Source organism: Blastocystis hominis (genome assembly GCF_000151665.1).
Source record: "Blastocystis hominis, Singapore isolate B (sub-type 7) whole genome shotgun sequence assembly, scaffold_0".
In the NCBI taxonomy this organism is placed as follows: Eukaryota; class Bigyra; order Opalinata; family Blastocystidae; genus Blastocystis; species Blastocystis hominis.
Window position 1 is genome coordinate 1,711,673 of NW_013171815.1, and position 20,469 is coordinate 1,732,141.

The 20,469-nt window shown below is 44.3% G+C and overlaps 7 protein-coding genes; 2 read left to right on the forward strand and 5 right to left on the reverse strand.

The window, feature by feature from the left end:
- Positions 1-1,428: 1,428 nt before the first annotated feature.
- Positions 1,429-2,126, reverse strand: GSBLH_T00000570001 (uncharacterized protein). XM_013038796.1 has 3 exons: positions 2,078-2,126; positions 1,917-1,954; positions 1,429-1,885 (listed from the first exon to the last, which is right to left on the reverse strand). Exons 1-3 carry the CDS (start codon positions 2,100-2,102, stop codon positions 1,451-1,453), a joined length of 498 nt encoding a protein of 165 aa, XP_012894250.1. The 5' UTR covers positions 2,103-2,126; the 3' UTR covers positions 1,429-1,450.
- A 296-nt stretch (positions 2,127-2,422) lies between these two features.
- On the forward strand, positions 2,423-5,890 carry GSBLH_T00006083001 (uncharacterized protein; the record flags this gene model as incomplete). The annotated part of the gene is made up of 1 exon (XM_013038797.1): positions 2,423-5,890. The coding sequence occupies one exon, from the start codon at positions 2,423-2,425 to the stop codon at positions 5,888-5,890; it is 3,468 nt and encodes a 1,155-aa protein (XP_012894251.1).
- A 1,535-nt stretch (positions 5,891-7,425) lies between these two features.
- GSBLH_T00006084001 (uncharacterized protein) lies at positions 7,426-9,187 on the reverse strand (the record flags this gene model as incomplete). The annotated part of the gene is given in 5 exon segments (XM_013038798.1): positions 7,426-7,444; positions 7,464-8,023; positions 8,045-8,400; positions 8,432-8,546; positions 8,576-9,187. The coding sequence occupies 5 exon segments, from the start codon at positions 9,185-9,187 to the stop codon at positions 7,426-7,428; spliced, it is 1,662 nt and encodes a 553-aa protein (XP_012894252.1).
- An 89-nt stretch (positions 9,188-9,276) lies between these two features.
- On the reverse strand, positions 9,277-10,540 carry GSBLH_T00000572001 (uncharacterized protein). XM_013038799.1 has 3 exons: positions 10,502-10,540; positions 10,352-10,476; positions 9,277-10,321 (listed from the first exon to the last, which is right to left on the reverse strand). Exons 1-3 carry the CDS (start codon positions 10,511-10,513, stop codon positions 9,328-9,330), a joined length of 1,131 nt encoding a protein of 376 aa, XP_012894253.1. The 5' UTR covers positions 10,514-10,540; the 3' UTR covers positions 9,277-9,327.
- Positions 10,541-10,617: 77 nt separating this feature from the next.
- Positions 10,618-11,674, reverse strand: GSBLH_T00000573001 (Ribosomal protein L2). XM_013038800.1 has 4 exons: positions 11,640-11,674; positions 11,319-11,499; positions 10,999-11,283; positions 10,618-10,960 (listed from the first exon to the last, which is right to left on the reverse strand). Exons 1-4 carry the CDS (start codon positions 11,656-11,658, stop codon positions 10,684-10,686), a joined length of 762 nt encoding a protein of 253 aa, XP_012894254.1. The 5' UTR covers positions 11,659-11,674; the 3' UTR covers positions 10,618-10,683.
- Positions 11,675-13,938: 2,264 nt separating this feature from the next.
- Positions 13,939-15,818, reverse strand: GSBLH_T00000574001 (uncharacterized protein; the record flags this gene model as incomplete). XM_013038801.1 has 1 exon in its annotated part: positions 13,939-15,818. One exon carries the CDS (start codon positions 15,816-15,818, stop codon positions 13,989-13,991), a length of 1,830 nt encoding a protein of 609 aa, XP_012894255.1. The 3' UTR covers positions 13,939-13,988.
- A 1,190-nt stretch (positions 15,819-17,008) lies between these two features.
- On the forward strand, positions 17,009-18,518 carry GSBLH_T00000575001 (uncharacterized protein; the record flags this gene model as incomplete). Its single annotated transcript, XM_013038802.1, has 7 exons — positions 17,009-17,083; positions 17,115-17,257; positions 17,295-17,366; positions 17,399-17,525; positions 17,556-17,929; positions 17,960-18,143; positions 18,177-18,518. 7 exons carry the CDS (start codon positions 17,009-17,011, stop codon positions 18,516-18,518), a joined length of 1,317 nt encoding a protein of 438 aa, XP_012894256.1.
- Positions 18,519-20,469: the final 1,951 nt, after the last annotated feature.

A 20,469-nucleotide genomic window follows, 5' to 3' on the forward strand; every position in this document is an offset into this window, starting at 1 on the left:
TCGCAGCTGCAGGAGGGCTGAAAAGCCTTCCGGTCGTGTGAGAGACTACAACAAACAGAACGACAAAAACGAACGAGCAGAGGCGCAAGCTCCCACTCCTCAAAGCTGATTAGATAGAGCGATGCGTAAAGAATCTCAATCGGCGTCATCGCCTTGGTTTGGCTTACAAACTGCTCGATCTCCTGCTTTGAACTGAGCTGCTGCAGGACCGACAGAACGTCGAAAAGACGGTTCTGCGAGGGATCGCGAGCGAACGAGAGCGAAGAACCCGTGGAAAATCGCGTAGCGAAGCATTGCAGAACGCAGTTTGCGAGCCAGTATCTATAAAGAATCGAGGAAGAGAAGGCAAAAGCTACTGGCGATGATCCTGAAGAAGGAGAGGCGCTGAGAGAATGAGCGAAGAGAGAGTCAGTCGATCGGGAATCTCGCAGAGAACCGAAAGGATTTCGTCGGTGGGAAAACAGCCGCAGCTCCGATACACAGCGTGATAAAACTGAAACAGGAGGGTGAGAAGCGATTTCAGACGCTGTGGGATGCGATTAAACAAAAACCGTAGCTACATCATAACAACACGAGATGATGAGGAAGGTACGTAGGATGCAGACGGGGAAAATTCGGAGTTCTGATACATTCCGGAACAGTCTTTGCTGGAACTAAGTGTCAAAAAAGGGAATGAATGCTCACAAAACGGGAGTTTCGACCAATTCTTGAAGGGTGTGAAGTAAGCAGCGCTCTGCAACAAAAACGTGCTCTACAACCCAGGGAGAAAGGACAACCGATAATTCTAAGTCCGAATCGTGCTCAATCAAGTGTTGGAGCGTTGCACAATGATCTAGCACTGATTTTGTGTTACATCTGATTGGTTGGATGGGTTGTGTTAAAAGAAAGTAATTTTGCTGGAGATACAGCACACATTGAGACAGCGGAATGTAGTCTAAACCCTACAAACCAAAAATTCAATTGTTTAAACTTCCAACGGAGATAAAACTGGCTTGTTTCCAAACTCAATGCGGATAACTGTATGAAAACGAAGCAGGACCAAAAAATCTCTAACGACAGAATAATCTTCATCTAATTATATATATCTAAAAAAGCAAATCTCACTCGAACAATCATATGACAATATCGAAGAGATATAGTACCCTTTAGGAATAGTTACATCATTGATATATAAATCTTGACAAACTCTACAGGGATCCGAGCCTTCTTCTGGAATTCAGTCGTTTCGTGGATACCCACCTAATATATCGATAATGCGGCGAATTTGGCGTCCTTGGATGATTAAAACCGGATTCTCATAATCTACATCGAACGTTTCTTTTTGTTCCTACTCGCAATATAATCTCCCGCTTCTGAATAGTTCATTCCATTAAAAAATGTCACTGAGCAAGAAAAAACTATACAACAAACAAAAGGCAATACACAATAGTAGCCAATTCTTAATATCACATCAATTCTTAGCGGTATCGTTTTTCATGCGAATCATTACTTGCTTCATTCTCGCCAGGTCACGCTCATCGCCATTCATATCAACCATTTTATTCACACGCTCCCAAGGATTAGCAGACTCCGTATCCTCCTCCAGACTCTCCTTCAGCTTCGCTTCTTCCTCCCGATTCATCTCCGCTCTCTTGGTGAGCTTACTCTTTCTCTCGTCGGACCAGGATTGGATCTCTTCCCTCGCTTCTTTGAGGATTTCCTGCTTCTTTTCTAACGCCTCCTTGTCTTTTTCTTCACATCTCTCTCTGAATTTCATATTCCACTCACGAGTGAATTTGAACTCGTCTTCAGCAGGTGCCATGGGGCTGGGACTACTGGCAGCAGGTGCAGCAAAAGGATCTTCAGCAGAAACGGACTGCTCGGCAGGAGCATCGGCAAAAGGATCCTATGACATAAACAAAAATGAGGAAAAGTACCTCAACTTCCTGAGTTTCTTCACCTTGCTCAATTACATCTAAAACGAGGTTAGATATGCTTCCCTTAAGATATCCACTAGCAGAAACGATCAATCAGCACATTATTTCTCAGAATAACAAAAACTTCAAAGGCTTTTGAAAAAAAGGTTCCAGCAACTTACCATCAGCAAAAAAGTCGTCAGACATTTAATAGTACACGGATATACTTTGACAGAAACTATTAAGTTGGATACAGATGAGGCATTACTCACGGCAGAATTCAAATTCGTGATTCTCTCTGATTTTGACTACGGTGTTTCGTTGACAACATCTATCGTGAGAGTACGAAAAACAAAATTTGAATTGATACTAAGAGTACTCTGCTCATTGAAGATACAGATGATTTTGCAACTCCTTAAGACTATTTTTGTCTCAATTCGTACAGTATTGTACGGAACTCAATACAAAGCTATAATTCGTTGTTTACGCAGCAAGTTTAGCACAATTTCACATACTTTCATATTTTTATGAACATTGTTATAGATATTGGTACATCGGGGTTCAAAGGGAGTGTATGTACCTTAACACAACATTTCTATTTCAATCGACCCGTGGATTATGCTAATGGTGGAGCTCAAGCTTTTTATATGGAAAAGGGATGGCTTTATGATACCTTCATCGATGTGAGTGATAAAAGGAAGTATAACAATCGTATTTACGACATTCACGATATTCTGCGTCTGTTGACTGATAGCTCTGTGGTAAATGATCTGGTAGTGCGGAACCGTTGGTCCTTTGGGTGTGTACCGAAGGAAACAGGTGATATCGAATTGACGGTGACATACGGAGAAGAAAAACACAAGGAATTGCTTTCTCATCTGATCGGAGACATTCTAAAATATATCGCGAAGAGAGTTATTGCAGAGTTGCATGGAGTGCTGAACGGGGTCAGTTTGATTGTTCCATGGGATTACCAAGAGAGCCAATTTAAATTATTGCGGAATGCTTCCTCTGAGGCACAGATGGGTAGAATGCAGCTCATCGATGAGCGAATTGCGACGATTTTGCCTTTTCTCTATTTCGGAGGAATCAACCGTCAAGATTGCTTGCTGTTTTTATTTGATTATGGCAGTTCTGTGCTGTCCTTTTCGTTTATTCGTTTGTGGCACGGCCACGTCAAGATTCGATCCAGCAGGCAGCTTCGCTCTTTCTCTGGACGCCGTCTGAATCAGCTGATCCTTAAGTACATATCTCTAAAGTATCGTCGAACTGCCAAATCGAGTCTTTTTCAAGATGTGAAAGATATGGATGCCCTCTTAGGAGAATGCGAGTCTGCCAAGGAAATGCTTTCCAAAATGCCAAATGTGGATCTCTGTCTCACCATTCTGGGAGCGAAGCTCGATGTCTCTCTCCGAAGACAGGAGTTGGAAGCTCTTCTGCTTCTTCCTCTCCGTACAATTCGAGAAGAGATCAAAGAATCGCTGAAGAAGATCCAATGGACCGCCGAGTCCATCGATCACATCATTGCTGTGGGAGGGAATTCGAAGATTCCCGCAGTGATGAAGATGCTCACCACGCTGTTTCCTTACGCAGAGAACAAGTACTGCCGTCAAATCGCGAACCCATCGACGTTGGGAGGCAGTCTGCTGCTGACGAACCAGACGAGCAGCTTCCGGGAGTATCATCTCTGCTATCGCATTCACTGTGATGATGGCAGCTACGCGCTTGTGGGGCAGAGTCCACAAATGTTGACGAAGGAAATCATGCTTGTTCCCATCGCTTCCTCTGCAAAGAAACCGTCTCCTACCATCTTAAAGCTGATCGTGGAATGCTGCGAAGTGAAGAATCTGACGCCTTCGATCCCGAATCCACCTTCCGATTTGAGTTGTCAGCCTGGGTGGAGTTTCGTATTTGGATACACTTACAACCTGGACTTCAAGCAGTACTTCGGGTTCGAAGACTACTTAAAACGTTCTGTGGGCGAAGAGAAGACGAATCCGTATGCTGTGAATTGTGACCTTCCCGCTTTAAAGCAGGAATGTGTCCAGGTCATTTGTCAAATGATGGAGGACGGACGAATGGTTCTCTCAATGAGTCAACTATTCAGAGGTCGGCTCGTGCAGAACTCGACCGTTCGCTTTACGTTCTTTGAGGGATGCGTCATTGAAAACGATATTCCAAATAACGAGGTGATTCCGGAGCATCATTTAATGGCGTTCCATCTCCAAGAGCAGCATCTCAGTCTTACGCCCACTTCTTCTGTGGTCTCTTCATCGATCCTCCCTGCTCTTCTTTCAGATACCACACGCTCTCCGATTCTCATCGTTGATCCAGAAGAGCGAAACCATACTCTTCTCACAGAACCCATCGTTATTTCGTGTCCAAATCGCCATCTTCGCACACGAAACTTGCCACAACTCATAAACGAATACAGTCAATTCATTCTGAAACGAAACGTGTCACCGATTATCTCGAACACCAATCTAAGCGAAAAGCAGATCATCAAAGCAAAACCCCTTCCATTCTTTGAAGCAAAGCCATATGCTTCGACTGCAAACCAGCGTATGTTCTTCGTAGGACCCGACGTGAGCATGTCACCCATCACAGCATGCTGTTACAAAGGAAACTTCGAGAATGGGCATCGCCAAGGCCAGGGAACGGAATTCAGCATTTCGAACGAAACGGTGTATAAGGGATTGTGGAAGAATGATAAGTACAATGGAGAAGGAACTCTGTGGATGCCGGACGGCTGTCGCTTTGAAGGAACGTTTGTGGATGGAAAGCTGAACGGTGAAGGGTACTTCTATCGAGCGAATAAGAGCATGGGATTTCATGGACAGTTCGAAAATGGCGAGAAGAATGGAGATGGAGTCGAGTATGAGGAAGATGGCAGCGAATATCACGGCACATTCAAACATGACAAGCGAAATGGACACGGCATTGTGAAGAAAGAGGACGAAACTCTTTTTGACGGCGAATGGGTGGATGGAATGAAAGAAGGAAAGGGTAGAGAGATTCAGAGACGCACGATTTACGAGGGAAGCTTCAAGCAAGGCGAGCGGCATGGAAAAGGCGTGCTTTCTCGCCAAGATGGGCAACTCATCTACGATGGAGACTGGGTGAATGGAAAGAAAAGTGGCGAAGGGTGCGAGATTCTGAAAGGAGGAATCAAATATGAGGGCAGTTTCCGCGATGATCGATACGAAGGTCATGGCAAGCAATGGCAAGAAAATGTGCTCGTGTTCGAAGGATATTTCCTCAACGGTCATCGCGAGGGTCCTGGGATTGTGTATAGCCAGGATGGCTCGATCGCGACCAAGGGAATGTTCCACAAAGACCGGCTGAACGGAGAATGCACGATCTACAACGGATCTCGCTCTGTGTATTATACGGGAATGGTCACGAACAACTTACCGAACGGGCATGGCACGGAATACACAGCGAGCGGCGACATCTATGAAGGCGAGTTCGTGAACGGAAAGTGGCATGGGCATGGACAGCTTCGGACCAGCGATCTGCACCTCAAATACGACGGAGAATGGAAGTACGGACTGCGCCATGGAGAGGGAAGAAATATCGACGATCAGGGCATGTATGTGGGAGAATATGAGAAGGGGTTGAAGCATGGAGAGGGCGAACTGGTCTTTTATAATCAAGATCGCTATGTGGGGGAGTTTATGGACGATCTGTTTAATGGGAATGGGAAATTGATCAGTTCGGATGGAAGAGTGGTGTATGACGGAGAATGGCGAAATGGAATGCGCTGCGGGGAGGGGAAGATTTATTTTGAGAACGGAGAATACTATCAGGGCAGCTTTTGCGATGATATGATGTATGGGAAGGGAGTGTGTTTCTATTCAAACGGATTGCCGAAGTATGTAGGTGAAATGCGGAACAATCAGCGAAATGGCGAAGGGATCGAATATGACACGAATGGAGAGATCTTGGAACAAGGGTTCTATGTGAATGATGAGTGCATTATCCCCATTGAATAGCCATGTTTGTGAACAAACAATCTACAAAATACCATGCGCAGCTAACTGCCCGCGCAACTGACCCACGAGTTTGTTCTTTTCGTCGAGATATGAAGCTAAGGTTGTGTTTTCACTTTGGCGGTAGGATAAATCGTTTTGCAAAAAGGTGATTTTCGATTCCAGAAGCTGGACCGATTTGAGTGCAGTTTCTCGAGCCACGATGAGGTCAACGATGCGTTTATTGAGCTCCTGGTTTTCTTTTTGTAGAGAAGCAATGATCTGTGAAGAACAATCAGAAAGGGAAGAACTCACGGAGATAGATAAACTGTTTCTTCCAAGAAAATCTGAAAAGGAATCAGGATCACTGTGCTCAGACTGTCTGACAGCTTTCAATTCATTTTCCAGTTCTAAACACTTTTGGGAAGACAAGTTGAGAGAATCAAGGGCTGATTCAAGCTCTTTCTTTAGAGCTGCTTCTGAAGATTTCAATGAGTCAACAGTAGAGTTCGATTCATCTAGCGATTTCTTTAATGAATCATTTTCTGTTTTCAATTCTTTCAAGGATGTTTGGATTGATTCATTTTCATTCTTCAATGCATCTTCAGAAGATTGGAATGATTCGATTGTAGAATTCAATGTTTCAAGTGAATTTCTCAATGATTCATTCTCATTGTTCAATGAATCCATTTCATTCTTCAGTGAATCCATTTCATTCTTCAGCGATTCATTTTCACTCTTCAATGAATCCATTTCATTCTTTAATACTCCATTTTCATTCTTCAATGATTCATTCTCCAATTTCGATTCTTCATAGGAACTTCGTAGCGACTGATTATCCTTTTTCAGGTTTTCATTTTCCTGCTTCAAAGTATCATCAAAAAGCTTCAACGATCCATTAGAAGTCTTTGACTCTTCCAGAGAGTCGCGGAGCATTTTATTCTCTTGAGCCATTGTGTTGTTTTCAACTTTTATTGTTTCAAGAGTAGCCTGTAATGTTTTAAGAGTAGAGTTCGATTCATCTAGCGATTTCTTTAATGATTCATTTTCTGTTTTCAATTCTTTCAAGGATGTTTGGATTGATTCATTTTCATTCTTCAGTGAATCCATTTCATTCTTTAATGTTCCATTCTCATTCTTTAATGATTCGATTGTGGAATTTAGCGATTCATTTTCATTTTTCAACGACTCCATTTCATTCTTCAGTGATTCATCTTCATTCTTTAATACTCCATTCTCATTTTTCAGTGAATCCATTTCATTCTTTAATACTCCATTCTCATTCTTCAATGATTCATTCTCCAATTTCGATTCTTCATAGGAACTCCGTAGCGATTGATTATCCTTTTTCAGGTTTTCATTTTCCTGCTTCAATGTATCATCAAAAAGCTTCAACGATCCACTTGAATTCGCTGACTCATTCAGTGCACTTTGCAATGATTCGATTTCCTTTCTCAACGCATTTTCAGAAGATTTCAATGAGTCAATAACCGCATTTGACTCATCAAGCGATTTCTTTAACGTTTCAATTTGCTTATTCAATGATTCGTTCTCCGATTTCAATTCCTCAAAAGAAGCCTGAAGCGATTCAGTATACTCCTTTGAATGTTTCACCGCTTCTCTCAACTGGGAACACTCGATCTTCTGCAATTCCAGCTCCGATTGCGCGTCTTTCAACTGCCGTTCCAACTCCTCTTCTCGACGTTTCGCTTCTTCCAACTGACTTTGCAACTCTGAATTTTGTAGAGACAAACTCGCAGCTGATTTTCCTTCTTTCACGCTCTCCTCCTTCCACTGCTCTAACTGCTTAATCGTCTCCCTGGCTTCCTTCTCTCGTGTTTCCAAGGCATGAAGATCTTCTCTTTGCTGTGCAACAACTTTCTCTCTCTCTTCCCGCTCCTTCTGCAGCGAAGCAATCATCTCTTCTTTCTGCTTGATCTCTGCCTCCAAAGCGATCATATCCTCCATGTCCTCCATTCCATTCGTCGAATCATTTAACTGGCTGATAAGCTCATCTCGACGTCGCTCCAACTGCGCAATCTGCTGACGATGCGCGTCTTCCTTGCTCTTCATTTCTTCCTGATTCGACGCCAATACTTGTTCTAATCTCGCGATCTCTTGCTCCTTTGCTGCAATCAACTCTCCTTTTTCTTTTAGCTGAGCGCCAAGGGATTTTACCTGCTCATTGCAGAGCTCGCGCGCTGATTTCTGAGATTCCAACTGCTGTGCAAGAGAAGTACTCTCGCTCTTTAGACTCTCCATTTCGCTCTTCAGCTGCGAATTTGTTTCATTCAATTCGGCGATGAGTGAATTGGACGTTGCGATGTCTTGAAGCAGAGCTTCTTTCTCTTGTGAAGAATCTCCACGCTCTTTCAATTCGCGAATTTCTGCTTCTCTCTGCTCACAACTCTTCTGCAAGTCCGCGATTTGATCTCGAAGACCTTTCAATTCGCCTTCCTTCCCCTGCAATAGAGTCGAGTACTTGCTAATCTCATTCTTCAATCCATCTGTAACGCTTTGTGCCTCTGACAATTCTATGGAGAAGAGAATTGACGAAAAAAATACGTTTCTGCAGTTGCTCACATTCGCGGGTTTTCTCTGAAAGGAAATACTCCTTCTTTTGGCCCGTTAACGTTATCATTTGCATTTCCTCTTCCAAGCGATTTGATTCATTCAGATACTAAGGGAAAGAAAGAACAAAACACATACACGATCACGCTCAAGACAGTAATATGCTTCGGGGTCATACATTCCCTCTTCCATTGTATTCACCTGACTCGTCAACTCGCCGATTTTCTTCTCATAAAACTCCATTTTCGTTTGGTGCTCGATTGTTTCCAAGCTGAGCTGCTCATTCAACCGAATGATCTGCTCCTCATATGAGGCGCATGCTAAACAGGTTTTTTGCAACTCATCCTTCACCATTGCCAAAGACTCATTAGAGACATTTAAACTCTGCGTTAACTGATCGTTAGAGTTCCTGAGGGTCTCCGCTTCGGTTTCAAGACTATTTACTTGTGCCTGGAGTTTGGAATTCACTTCTTCAGCAGATTCGATTGCAGACTGCAATGCCGAAACAGTGTTTTCATGCAGCTGCTTTTCATTTTCGAGTTCTTCCTCTTTCAAACGTAAGTTCTCGGCAGACTGCGTCCCCTGGATAGATACCTCGTTCACTAGTCTCTTTGCAAAGGAAAAAGACCCGCGAACATCTTCAGCCTTCCGTGCAAGGGCATTCAAATCTCCAACACGAATCTCCCGCTTCTTACTGATCGCCTTCACCGCCTCAATGAGATTGAACAGGCTAGACTCCAAATTATCCATGCTGCTCTGTCTCAAGGATATTTAACAAACAACCCTGCCATTATCTCTCTAGCCGTCCTTTTCCCATTGTTTCATCGAACAAACAAAACTACCTCCATCGGGTTGAGCGAACCCTGGCTGATCGAGCCCGAGCTCTCTTCTTACATCATCATGCTCTCATAGTAGGCGGCCTTCTTCTCCGCGTACTTGGCCTTCTCCGCACGCTTCTTCTCGAGGTTCTCGGCCTTGTGCTTGATGTTCTCCTCCATGGCCTTCTGCTCGGCCGCGCGGGCGATGGCGGCGTAGGGGTTCAGGCTGTCCATCACGGCCTTGTTCTTCAGCGCGTTGGCCTTCTTCGGGTAGGCCACCACCTTCTTCGCCGGACGCACCACCGCCTGGATCTCCGCCGAGTTGATCAGACGGCCCATGTCCGCCACCGTCAGCACGTTCTTCGGCATCGTGTAGCCCACCTTCTCCGACTCGGGGCCGTACAGAGCCTCCAGACGCTCGAACGCAGCCTTCGTCCAGATCACGAAGCGGCCCACGTGGCCACCGGGCGCCATGCGCAGCACGTTCATGCGGTTCACGTTGCACAGCTCCACGCCGGGAATGTTGCGGAACGGCAGCGCCACCGCCTCCTCGCCGTCAGCGTACACCACCATCGGACCCACGCGCATCGTGTATCGGCGGTTGCGCATCTTGCCCTTACCGCAGCGGATCTTCTTGCTCTCAGACACTCTCTCAACGTCCGCGTAGCAACCGTTCTTCTGCAGGAACGACACAGCCTCCTTCGTCTTCGTCAGCTTGCACAGAGCGTCATCCACAACGAACGGAATCTCGCTCACACCGTCGATCTTGTGACCACGAGCCATCACCAGAGCCGGAACAGCAGAAGCAGCAAGAGCAGACACCAGAGCGTATCTCTTCTGGTTCACGTTCACCTTACGGTGCCACTTTCTCCAGATCTTCGTCGGAGCGAACATACGACCCTTGCGACACATGTTAGCGAACGCTCCCTGACCAGAACGAGCAGTGCCTCCACCAGACACACGAGGAACACGAGCCACAGCTCGACCAGTTCCCCACGAGATAGCAGAGTGCTGGTGACCAGCGCGCTTGAACACAGCGTACGGCTGGCGGTGGTTCTTGTTCAGACTACCTCACAACACTAAAAGCACCACTTACTTCGTGTGGACGAACTGGACCACATCAGTACGAATGGGAGCAGTGAACACAGACGGAAGAGGGACCGTGCTCACGATCTTGTTAGCAGTCTCCACAGAGTACACAGAAACAACAGGACGAGCAGCCTACCGCATCAACCGATATTCCAACACCTCCTACCATTTTATTCCTTGTAATAGAGGTTTTTATTCCAAATCAATGGTTCCATCGCACGTTCAGTCATCAGCCATTATCATGGAAACGAGTTTCAGTCCAACAAACAACCCCATTTTCATCCAATTTATCATCATTCGCTCCACAAACTCCATCCATACTATCCACACGACTCCTTCTTAAGGCTCCACACGTCCACGAATACGTCCAGTGCGACGAGCAGCAATCAGACCCACCTTCTTTCCGGGGCAAGTGCCACGGCTGCGAGTCGAAGGCTTACCAATGTGCTGGTGGTTACCTCCTCCGTGCGGGTGATCCACAGGGTTCATGCACACACCGCGCACCTTCGGCCACTCATTGCGCTTCACAGCGAACTTGTGGTACGCACGACCCGCCTTCAGCATCGGCTTGTCCATGCGGCCTCCGCCAGCCACGATTCCCACCATGCCACGGCAGCTACGCGTTACAACCAACACAAAGAGAGAAAAACATACCTCGAAGAAACCGTCTTCTTGATGCCCGAGGGCAGACGGATGAACGTCATGCTGCGGTCATCCGAGTGGCCAATCACAGTCACGTAGTCGCCAGAGCACCGAGCCAGACTGCCGCGATCCCCCACCTTGTGCTCCACGTTGCACACAACAGTTCCCTCAGGAAGCTCACGCAGAGGAAGCACGTTACCCACGCTGATATCCGCCTTCTTACCGCAGAACACGCTCTGGCCAGTGAACATACCCTCAGCAGCCAGGAACAGCTCCTTGTCCACCTTGAAGTGGTAACTACCCATTAGCCACCTTCTCTCTAACACAAATACGGATTGCGGAAAGTCACGCGAGCAAGAGGAGCGCCACGACCGGAATCGTGAACGATCTCTCGCACCACTCCCTTCAGGAATCCGTTGCGCTCAGAATAGTCCAACGCACGGAATTGAGGCACTCCCTTACGCAGGTGAGTGTGAGCCTGGAAAACAGCTCCTTTAGCTCCTTTTCTTTGTCCTATATATGCAGTTAGACATAAATACTATATGGAGAATGCAAATCATACAAATATTGCAAAAAGAAAAGCAAGAAACAGCAAGAGTGTTGTCGTTGCTGTTATTGTTGTTGTTGATAACCAATTTCAAATTATCACCTACCGCGAATGACACGACCCATGGATGAAAGCTAGATTCTAAACCAATTGAGAAATAGGTTCAAATGTCAATATTGGTTGTATTTCTGGAAAACCAATAATTGGATGTATTTTGCAGAAATGATCAAGTTGAACAAAGTGGAATGAATGATGGATAGATGGCTGAATGGATAGTGAAATAGGTAGAGAATGGGATGGAAAAGTGAAAATGAATGTTGGAAACCTTTCCCAACGTGCTAGTTTGTTTGTGTGTGGTAATGGCATTGTGAATCGATTGGTGTTTAATTGGAAGGAGTTTGCAAAGCGATATATTTAGTTATTATGTCCTATAGGAGGTGAGGTGAGGTGAGGTGGATGTGCTGAATTCTATGTACTTGTGGTTGTATTGAAGTACTCAGAGAGATGTTATGAAGTGATAGAATGGAATAATTGGTTAGAACTGAATGAACAAACAAACAAACAAACAATGAATCACATTGGTCAGAGTGGACTTGTGATCAATCATGATTTTACTACCACCACTTGCTTCCCATTTATCATATCTGTTTCAAATGCATCAATATTGAATAGTATAAAACAAAGAGAAATGAAAAAATGAGAATCACAAAAACAATCCAACATATCAATAATAATACAAAAACTACTAATTTAGTATTAAGTAATACCTGTGTATTATTCATTAAAGCAATTTGAATAAGGCAGTTTGACATTTTGGAGATTCGGAATATCTATAGCACATCAGTATTCAATGTTAAAAATACTTTCCAATGTCACTGAACGAGGAATAATCAAACTCCATCCTTCAGAATTGATGGATGTTAGATTTGGAAGATCTAGAATCAATCATTTCCAATCACTTCATTCATACTTCGCATTATCAATGAACAGGATTGATCATCTTTTCCAAAGAGTGCAAACCAACCGAGTTGAATGGATTGTAATGATGGAAGATCTACATCAATCATTTCAATCAAATTCATTCAATACTTTCCATTATTGTTGATAGGGATTTAGAGAATGTCCAATAACCTAATGTAATGGATTGTAGATTTGGAAGATCTATGCATAATGCATTTTCTACATGAAATCAATACCTCGAAGCACAAATGAACTATAATAGAAATTGAATGAATCACTACTAATTTTACCAATTTGAATGGATTGTAATTGTGGCAGATTCTTCAATTCAAAGTCTCCTCCATAATCACTGAAACTGAATTCACCGATTTCTATCGATTCCAGTGATTCACAATTCAATATGTGGAATGATTTCAATTCATCATTTCCATAATAATTCTTACTCTGAGTAAATGAGTTGATTCCGATTTTGATAGTTTTCAATCGATTCAATCCGTCGATTTTGAATGTTTGCACTGATTCAAAACAATCATTACCGATTTCGATTGATTCCAAATTATACAACAATGAAACATCCCAATCAACCAATACACCATAGTTAGTCAGTTTCATATGTTTGATTCCGATATTCAGTGGCTTGCTTCCATCTCCTTCATATTTTTCATCAATATCACATTCAATTCCATTATACCATTCACATTCATTCACTAATTTACCATATCGATCATACACTTTTCCTCTTCCAAATCGATTATCATCACACCAATATCCTTCATACTCAATACATCCATTATTATGATAACTCGTTCCATATCCAAATCGTTTCCAATTGATCATTATGCCCTTGTACACCAAGAATCCATCATCATCATACATTTCACCATATCCAAATGGAATTCCAAACTTGTTATCTGTCAATACCAATCCTTCAAATCGACTTCCGTGATCCAAATCCACGATTCCTTCTCCAATGGATTCTTCATTATATGAAATAGCACCAATTTGATGATTTCCAAACACTTTCAACACTTTCTCATCACCCATCACAAATCCTTGATTCATAAATACTCTATTATCGAAATGCAATACTACACATTCTCTACTACTCAAAGTGACTGAAATCCAGCCATCCACTTTCATTTCTTGATTCACACATCCTTGTATATCTCGAATGATGGAACTATTAATACTGTAGTCATTAATAGCAGAATTGACATAATCAACAATCTTTTGCATCATAAAATATCTCTTGCTTATTCCGCCATTTTTTCTTCCACTAGCTATTCTCCATTTCTAGTTCTATGGAGTGAATAGTACCAAACTACAATGCGGAATACCGATTCCTTTTGACTTTTCATCTCCATTCTAGAAACTCTCGTTCGAACGATTCATAGCAATCGGTATCACACTCCTAATCTTAACAAACTGTATAAAACAAACATGCATTCTATCCGTGAAGATAACTAACTCCCTTTACGAAAAACACAGATAATAACTAGCACGATGTTAGAAGAGAATATTGCTGACGTGCGACATTTATCCAGGCAATGACATCGTTCATCTCTGCACTTCCGCAGGCATATAAGAAGTCTTGCAACTTATCCAAGTTTAATTGGAAGTTCTTCTTCGCATCCGCAGGAAGCGACTCTTCTTTTTCTTCTAGTAAGGAGCTGATTCTTCGCACCAAGTTCTCGAGCTCATTGATGTACCCCAGTTTCTTCGCGTTTTCCTCATCGTCCTGCCGGAACATCTCTGCTGTTTCGATCATGGATTGGATTTGCTGTTGCGATAGATTCGTATTGGCGTTGTCGATGAGGATCTTGCTCTGCTTTCCACTGCTCTTCTCCACTGCAGACACATCTAAAATGTTGTTTTCATCGATGTAGAAGGTGATCTCAATGATCGGCTCGTCGGCCCGCATCAGAGGAATATCCGAGATCGTAAACTTTCCTAGAAGACAATTATCGCGCGTTAAGAGTCGCTCTCCCTGATACACCTTGATCTCTACGGTCGACTGATTGTCTGTAGGAGTCGTGTACACATCCGTAAAAGTGGTCGGAATGCGAGTATTCCGAGGAATCATCACGCTCATCACACCCCCAACAGTTTCCACTCCAAGAGAAAGGGGAGTACAATCCAAGATATCGATCTTATCGAACACCTGCTCTGCCGCTGAGTCGTGGTCTTTGTCCAGCTTCTGTGCCATAATCAGAGCGCCCATGGCAACAGCTTCGTCGGGATTGATGCTCTTGCAGACCTTGCTGTGAGGGAAGCAATTCGAGAGCAGTTCCTGAATCTTGGGAATTCGAGTTGAGCCACCGACCAACACTACTTCATGAATAGCGTCCTTGCTGAGACTTGCATCGCGCAGCGTTTTGTCCACGATCGAAATCGTCTTTTTAAAGAGGGCACTATTCAGATCTTCGAACAGAAAACGACTGATGGTGCACTCAAAATCATATTCCTCAAATTCAATGCGAGAGGTAGTCGCAAAGGAAAGCTCCTGCTTGCAGTTCTCGCAAGCATCCTTCACTCGAGCTTTCCATCGCCGATTCGAGCGAATATCCTCGTCCTTCTCTTTGCAATACTGGTCCATTACATACTTGGCAAGGTTATTGTCAAAATCATCACCTCCCAAATGACTATCGCCATTGCATGAAACCACCTCAAAATTTCCATTTCTCAAAGCCAAAATGGAGACATCAAAAGTACCACCTCCAAGATCATAAATTAAAATGTTTTTATCCGAGTGCTGGTTCTCAAAAACATAAGCAAAGGCAGCGGCAGAGGGTTCATTCAGAATACGGAGGACGTTTAGACCCGCAATTGTTGCAGCGTCCTTTGTAGCCTGTCTCTGGCTATCATTGAAGTACGCAGGAACGGTGATTACAGCGCTTGTTACCTTAGCATCAAGAAAAGCTTCGGCTTGCTTCTTCATCTTCTCGAGAATCATTGCACTAATCTGCTCAGGACTGAACACCTTCGCTTCCTTCTTATACATAACATTAATCACTGGTTTTCCCTCCACACTTTCTGTCACCTTGAACGGCCACATTTTCATATCGCTCTGCACTTCAGCATCTTTGTACGCATGACCAATAAGTCTCTTCGTGTCATATACCGTATTTTGATAGTTTGAGCGCATACGTTTCTTTGCCGCTACTCCAATGATTCTCTCACTGTCTGTAAATGACACAACAGAAGGAGTAGTTCGGGTTCCCATCTCACTAGGTGCAATTTGAATCTGTCCGTTTTTCCAAACTGCAACGCAAGAGTTCGTCGTCCCAAGGTCAATGCCAATTGCTGTAGAAGTAATATTTTCCATATGAATAATAATGATATTAAAACGGTTACAACTATGATGAAACTCCCAGCAAAACCCATCCCTTTCTTCAGTTTATCGTTACTTATTTATGATATGCTATTATAAAAAACTCAAGAATTATCCAGAGACTTTATTGTGATTATAGAGACACTCGATTCATTTGCTTATGCTGCCTTTTTGAAAAGTACATTGTATGCTGATTATTTATGAGATGAATTGTATGTGTCGACTTTCAGACTAAGTTACAATTAGAGTATTCCTGTTTGTAGTGTTAGTTTTGACCTTTTCCGATTAATGCAAAAGTCGTGTAGAGCTAAATATCAACTTCCAAAAAAAGAAGTTTGACACTTTACATCAGTTCACTATTCTTTGATGGAATTTATTCCCGTTGGATCCTAAATTCAGTGTACTCAAATTATTGTATCCAATGTTCTATTTTGCGAATAGAAGAATTAGATTCTCTGTATTGTTTGCTGACTATATGATTTTACGATAGTGATAGTGATATTATTGCGATTCAAATCATATCATTATGCAGTGGATTAGTTCAACTTCGATCTAGAATCGTTATTGGAATGATATCAGTCATTTCAATATGATGATTGACACATTAGGATTAGAGTAGCAAAGAAATACATGCGACCTCTATAATGATACAGTCGCTGTTGTGCTTTTTTCGACAAACACACGCAATCTATACAAAATAGGTAAATACACTGTAGCGAATGTTCAACAGCAATATCCAATCGACTCACAGCAACATTACTGTTCCACTGTGTATCGAATCACTGGGAATGCATACTGAAGTCATACCCTATTCGAAACAATTCATAAATTAAACAAATGTAATGTGCGATTCACGATTCCAGAATTATGGGGTATTCTACTCAATTTCATTGATCTATTTTTCTCAATAAAAACGTAGATTGATCTATTGTTCGCAATAACGATTTGTAGTATCTCCATTTATGAGCGAGGAAATAGAAGATTTCACGCTGGTTCTTGATCCTGAAGTCGATGCGGCATTAAGTACCGTACTAATCACAGTATTTTGATTACAATCTTAGATTCTTCAGTCTGACGATCCTTTGGATGCTCCTGACTTTGATCCTGTTGTTTATATTAATTCTCAGGTATTTTTTTGTTTTTCTGTGTGGATCTTATTTGACTAGTTTCCTGATGAAGAAGCAATGTCTCGAATTAACACATATTCCTCAGAGCTCAAAGAACAAATCAACACATTGGAAGAGCAAATTATGCAAACGGTTCCTCTTGGCGAGTCGTTTGATTGCTTAGGTGAGAGATCAATCGCAGGTTGGTCGCTCTGCAGAGGACGATATTGAGGAAGCGAAGCAGACGATTAACGACCTGTTTGCTCGTATCATCGAAATCAAAGAAAAGGCGGCGCATTCGGAAGAGCTGGTCCAGGTGATTTGCAAGTATGCTATTTCGTTTGATTTATTCATTTTATTTTAGAAACATCTCCAAGCTAGACGCGGCCAAGCGAAATCTGACCGAGAGTCTCAACGCCTTGGCTCGATTGCAAATGTACTTCTCCTTCCTCTCTCCCTCTCATGCAGGTTTGTCTCCTCTCTGGACGCTGCCGAAGAAATCCAAGGCACGCATCAGTACATCAAGGCCTCGCGCAGCCTAGGAGCCGTTCTCCAGCTGAGCTCGTTCTTCGAGAAATACCACGAGATCGAAAGTGTCGGAGCGATTCTCCCCTTCGATGTGTAGATCGCTGCGCTGCTGCAGCGCGTGCAGACGCTGCGCGACTCATTCTGCTCGCTGATCTTCGGCGATTTCGACCAAGTGGAGGACTTGGTGTACACGTTCGAAGAGGGATCCAACCAGCCGATCACCGAAGACATGCTGGAAGAGATGGAGAAGCAGGAAGCCGGATTTGATGACCAGCTCGTGACTCGCGGACGACTGCAAGCCGCTTGCTATGTGATCAACGCGATGGGCGAAGAGACGCGAGGCCGCTTGATCCAGTCGTTCTGCGTGAACCAGCTGAAGAACTACGACGCGCTGTTCATGCCGGGAAGTGCCGGAGAAGGGCTGGATCAGATGGAGCGACGCTTCCATTGGTTCTGGAAGACGCTCTCGGAGTAACGGAGAAACGGAGAGCTCACGGGTAGCTATGAGGCCAAGTACCAATGTCTCTTCCCGTTCAATTGGCACGTGGATGCGCACCTTCTCCAAGCGTTCTGCGAGAAGACCAAAGAGCACGTGGAAACGGTGCTGAAACGCTTCGAAACGCCCGAAATGGTGGACGTGCCGCTGCTGGTCAACGCGCTGCGAACCACGATGCAGTTCGAGCGAGTTTGGCTTGACTTTGGACGCTAATCAAAATAGGAGCTGGTGCTGAAGATGGATCTGGGCATAAAGAACGTGCCGCCGGAGAATTTCCCGTACGAGCTGGACGAGGAGGGGCAGATCGTGGATAGCCAGAGTCCCGCGGGGATTCGGCTCCGCTACGAGCGTCTCCGAAAGCGAGTAGAGGTGGATGGGAGTTCTGAGCGGCAGGAAGAGCGCGAGGCGCAGAAAGCAGCGGAGAAAGAGCGCGTGGAGGCGGAGGGAAAGACGTACAGCGATCCGCTGGTCGAAACGGGGAGTGGATTGAACGATAGGACGCGCTGCCCTGCTTTCTGGGCTTCATTTCGAACATCTTCGACCCGTATCTCGCGGCCTTCGTGAGCAGCGAGAAGCAGAACTTCGATCGGTTGCTGGCGCGGCTGTCGAAGGGCGATGAACTGGCGACGGGAGGCGACTTGCCGGTCCTGCAGGGCGCGGTGAAGCTGTTCCAGTACCTGAAAGAAACGATCTCGCGGTGTGCGACGATGAGCATGGGCGAGACCTTGGTGAGTCTGGTGAGGTGGGGACAAAGGAAAAGGGAGTGAGGCGTAGCGAGGTGAAATCGACGCTGGGCGGATACCAGAAAGCGCTGGAAGACAAGCTGCCGCACTCGAAGAGTCGCGATAGCTTCGGCGACGACTGCGTGAAATTCAAGAAGGACACGGACCGCGATTATGTCTGCTATTGGTAGGCTCTGTCCCTTGGATCTCACACGCAGCATCAACACAGCGGCGTACATCGCCGAGATGATTCCGCAGCTCGAGCAGATGGCGCGAAATCTGGCCGAAGCGAAGGTCCGCGAGTCGATCGATCTGCAGAGCGACCTGCTGGACGCGTATTACAACACGGTGAGCCTGGGAATCAAAACGTTGGTCAGCGGAGAATACGCGAAGGTCGAGAACGTGCTCTACGGAATGACCAGCATTAATTGGGCCACCTTCGACAACATCGGCGATCAGAGCGGTAGAACCAGCGAATTCGATCGAATCTAGGGTATGTTTCCACGATTTCCACGACGCTGTGCAACGAATATCCGAATATTCGGAACCTGCTCTCTCGGATTTACTTCCGAAACTTCTGTGATCGCATGGCGATGCAGTTCCTGCCTCGTTTCTTGGACTGTGTGAGCCGATGCAAGCACGTGAACGAAATGAGCGCGCAGCAAATGCTCCTCGATCTGCACTCGCTTAAAACACTCTTCTTGAAACTTCCGATTGTTGGACAGAACGAAACCGACGAGTTCAAATATGTGATTCCTCCCACGTAAAAATAGCCCCGATTTTGTGAATTCCAGATATAACAAGTTTGTGAATCGCGCAGTGGAGAAGGCGGATAGCATGTTGAAGTTGCTGGGCACGCCGGTGAGCTATCTAGTAGCCTCCATTCACAATATGTAGGAGAGTGAAGGGAATGAGGAGTGTAGAATGCCGGATGCAACGGAGGACGATTTGGTCACGATTCTAACAGTGAAGGGAGCGACGAAGGCGGAGAAGGCAGAGTGTTTGGAGGAGTTTCGCAACGAGTCTTAATGCGTGAATTGTTTGTTTGTTTGTTTGAAAAGGAAAAGGAATTGGAAATTCTGGAATTCCAAAGTTCTTGGGAAAGAAGATTTCCTTTTTGATAGAGTATAGAGTATATCTATATCATGACTGAGACCAATTCTTCATGTATGCTCCAATCACTTGATGATTCTGTAGTGGGGACCTATTGGAGTTCATTCTTCAATAGTATCCGAAATGACATCAACGAAATAAAGAACACCGTGAGTGAAGGAGCAAATGAATTGTATACTTATGTAAAAGAATCAGTACCTGAAAGTGGGTGTTGACAGAGATATTAAAGTCTAGATCATTCTCAAGAGGAAAGCAAACCGGATCAAAGTATATCGAGCCGTTTAGGGGGCTTCTTGAGTTCAACTCTAAATAATGCGAAAACGATCATCAATGAAGTTTTTGAAGAGGAAAAGGAAGAGGTTGCTACGCCTGATTCTGAGTAATGTTTTCAAATTGACATCATGAAAAGAATGGACGAAAAGGAGGAGTTGTTGCGTGTATTACACACCACAGAATCAACATATACCACGATTTCGGAAGAGGAAGCCGAGGATTTTTCCAAGTGGCTTTCTCAGAGAGATATTGTGTACATCCATAGCCTGAAAACGACTCTGATAAAGGATCATCCGATTATTCAAGTTATGTATCGTCGCCTAGTGCCTAGTGTCGTTTCAGATACATCTTTCTGGAATAACTACTTTTATCACTTGGAGAAAAATGGATATAAAAAAGCAGAACGT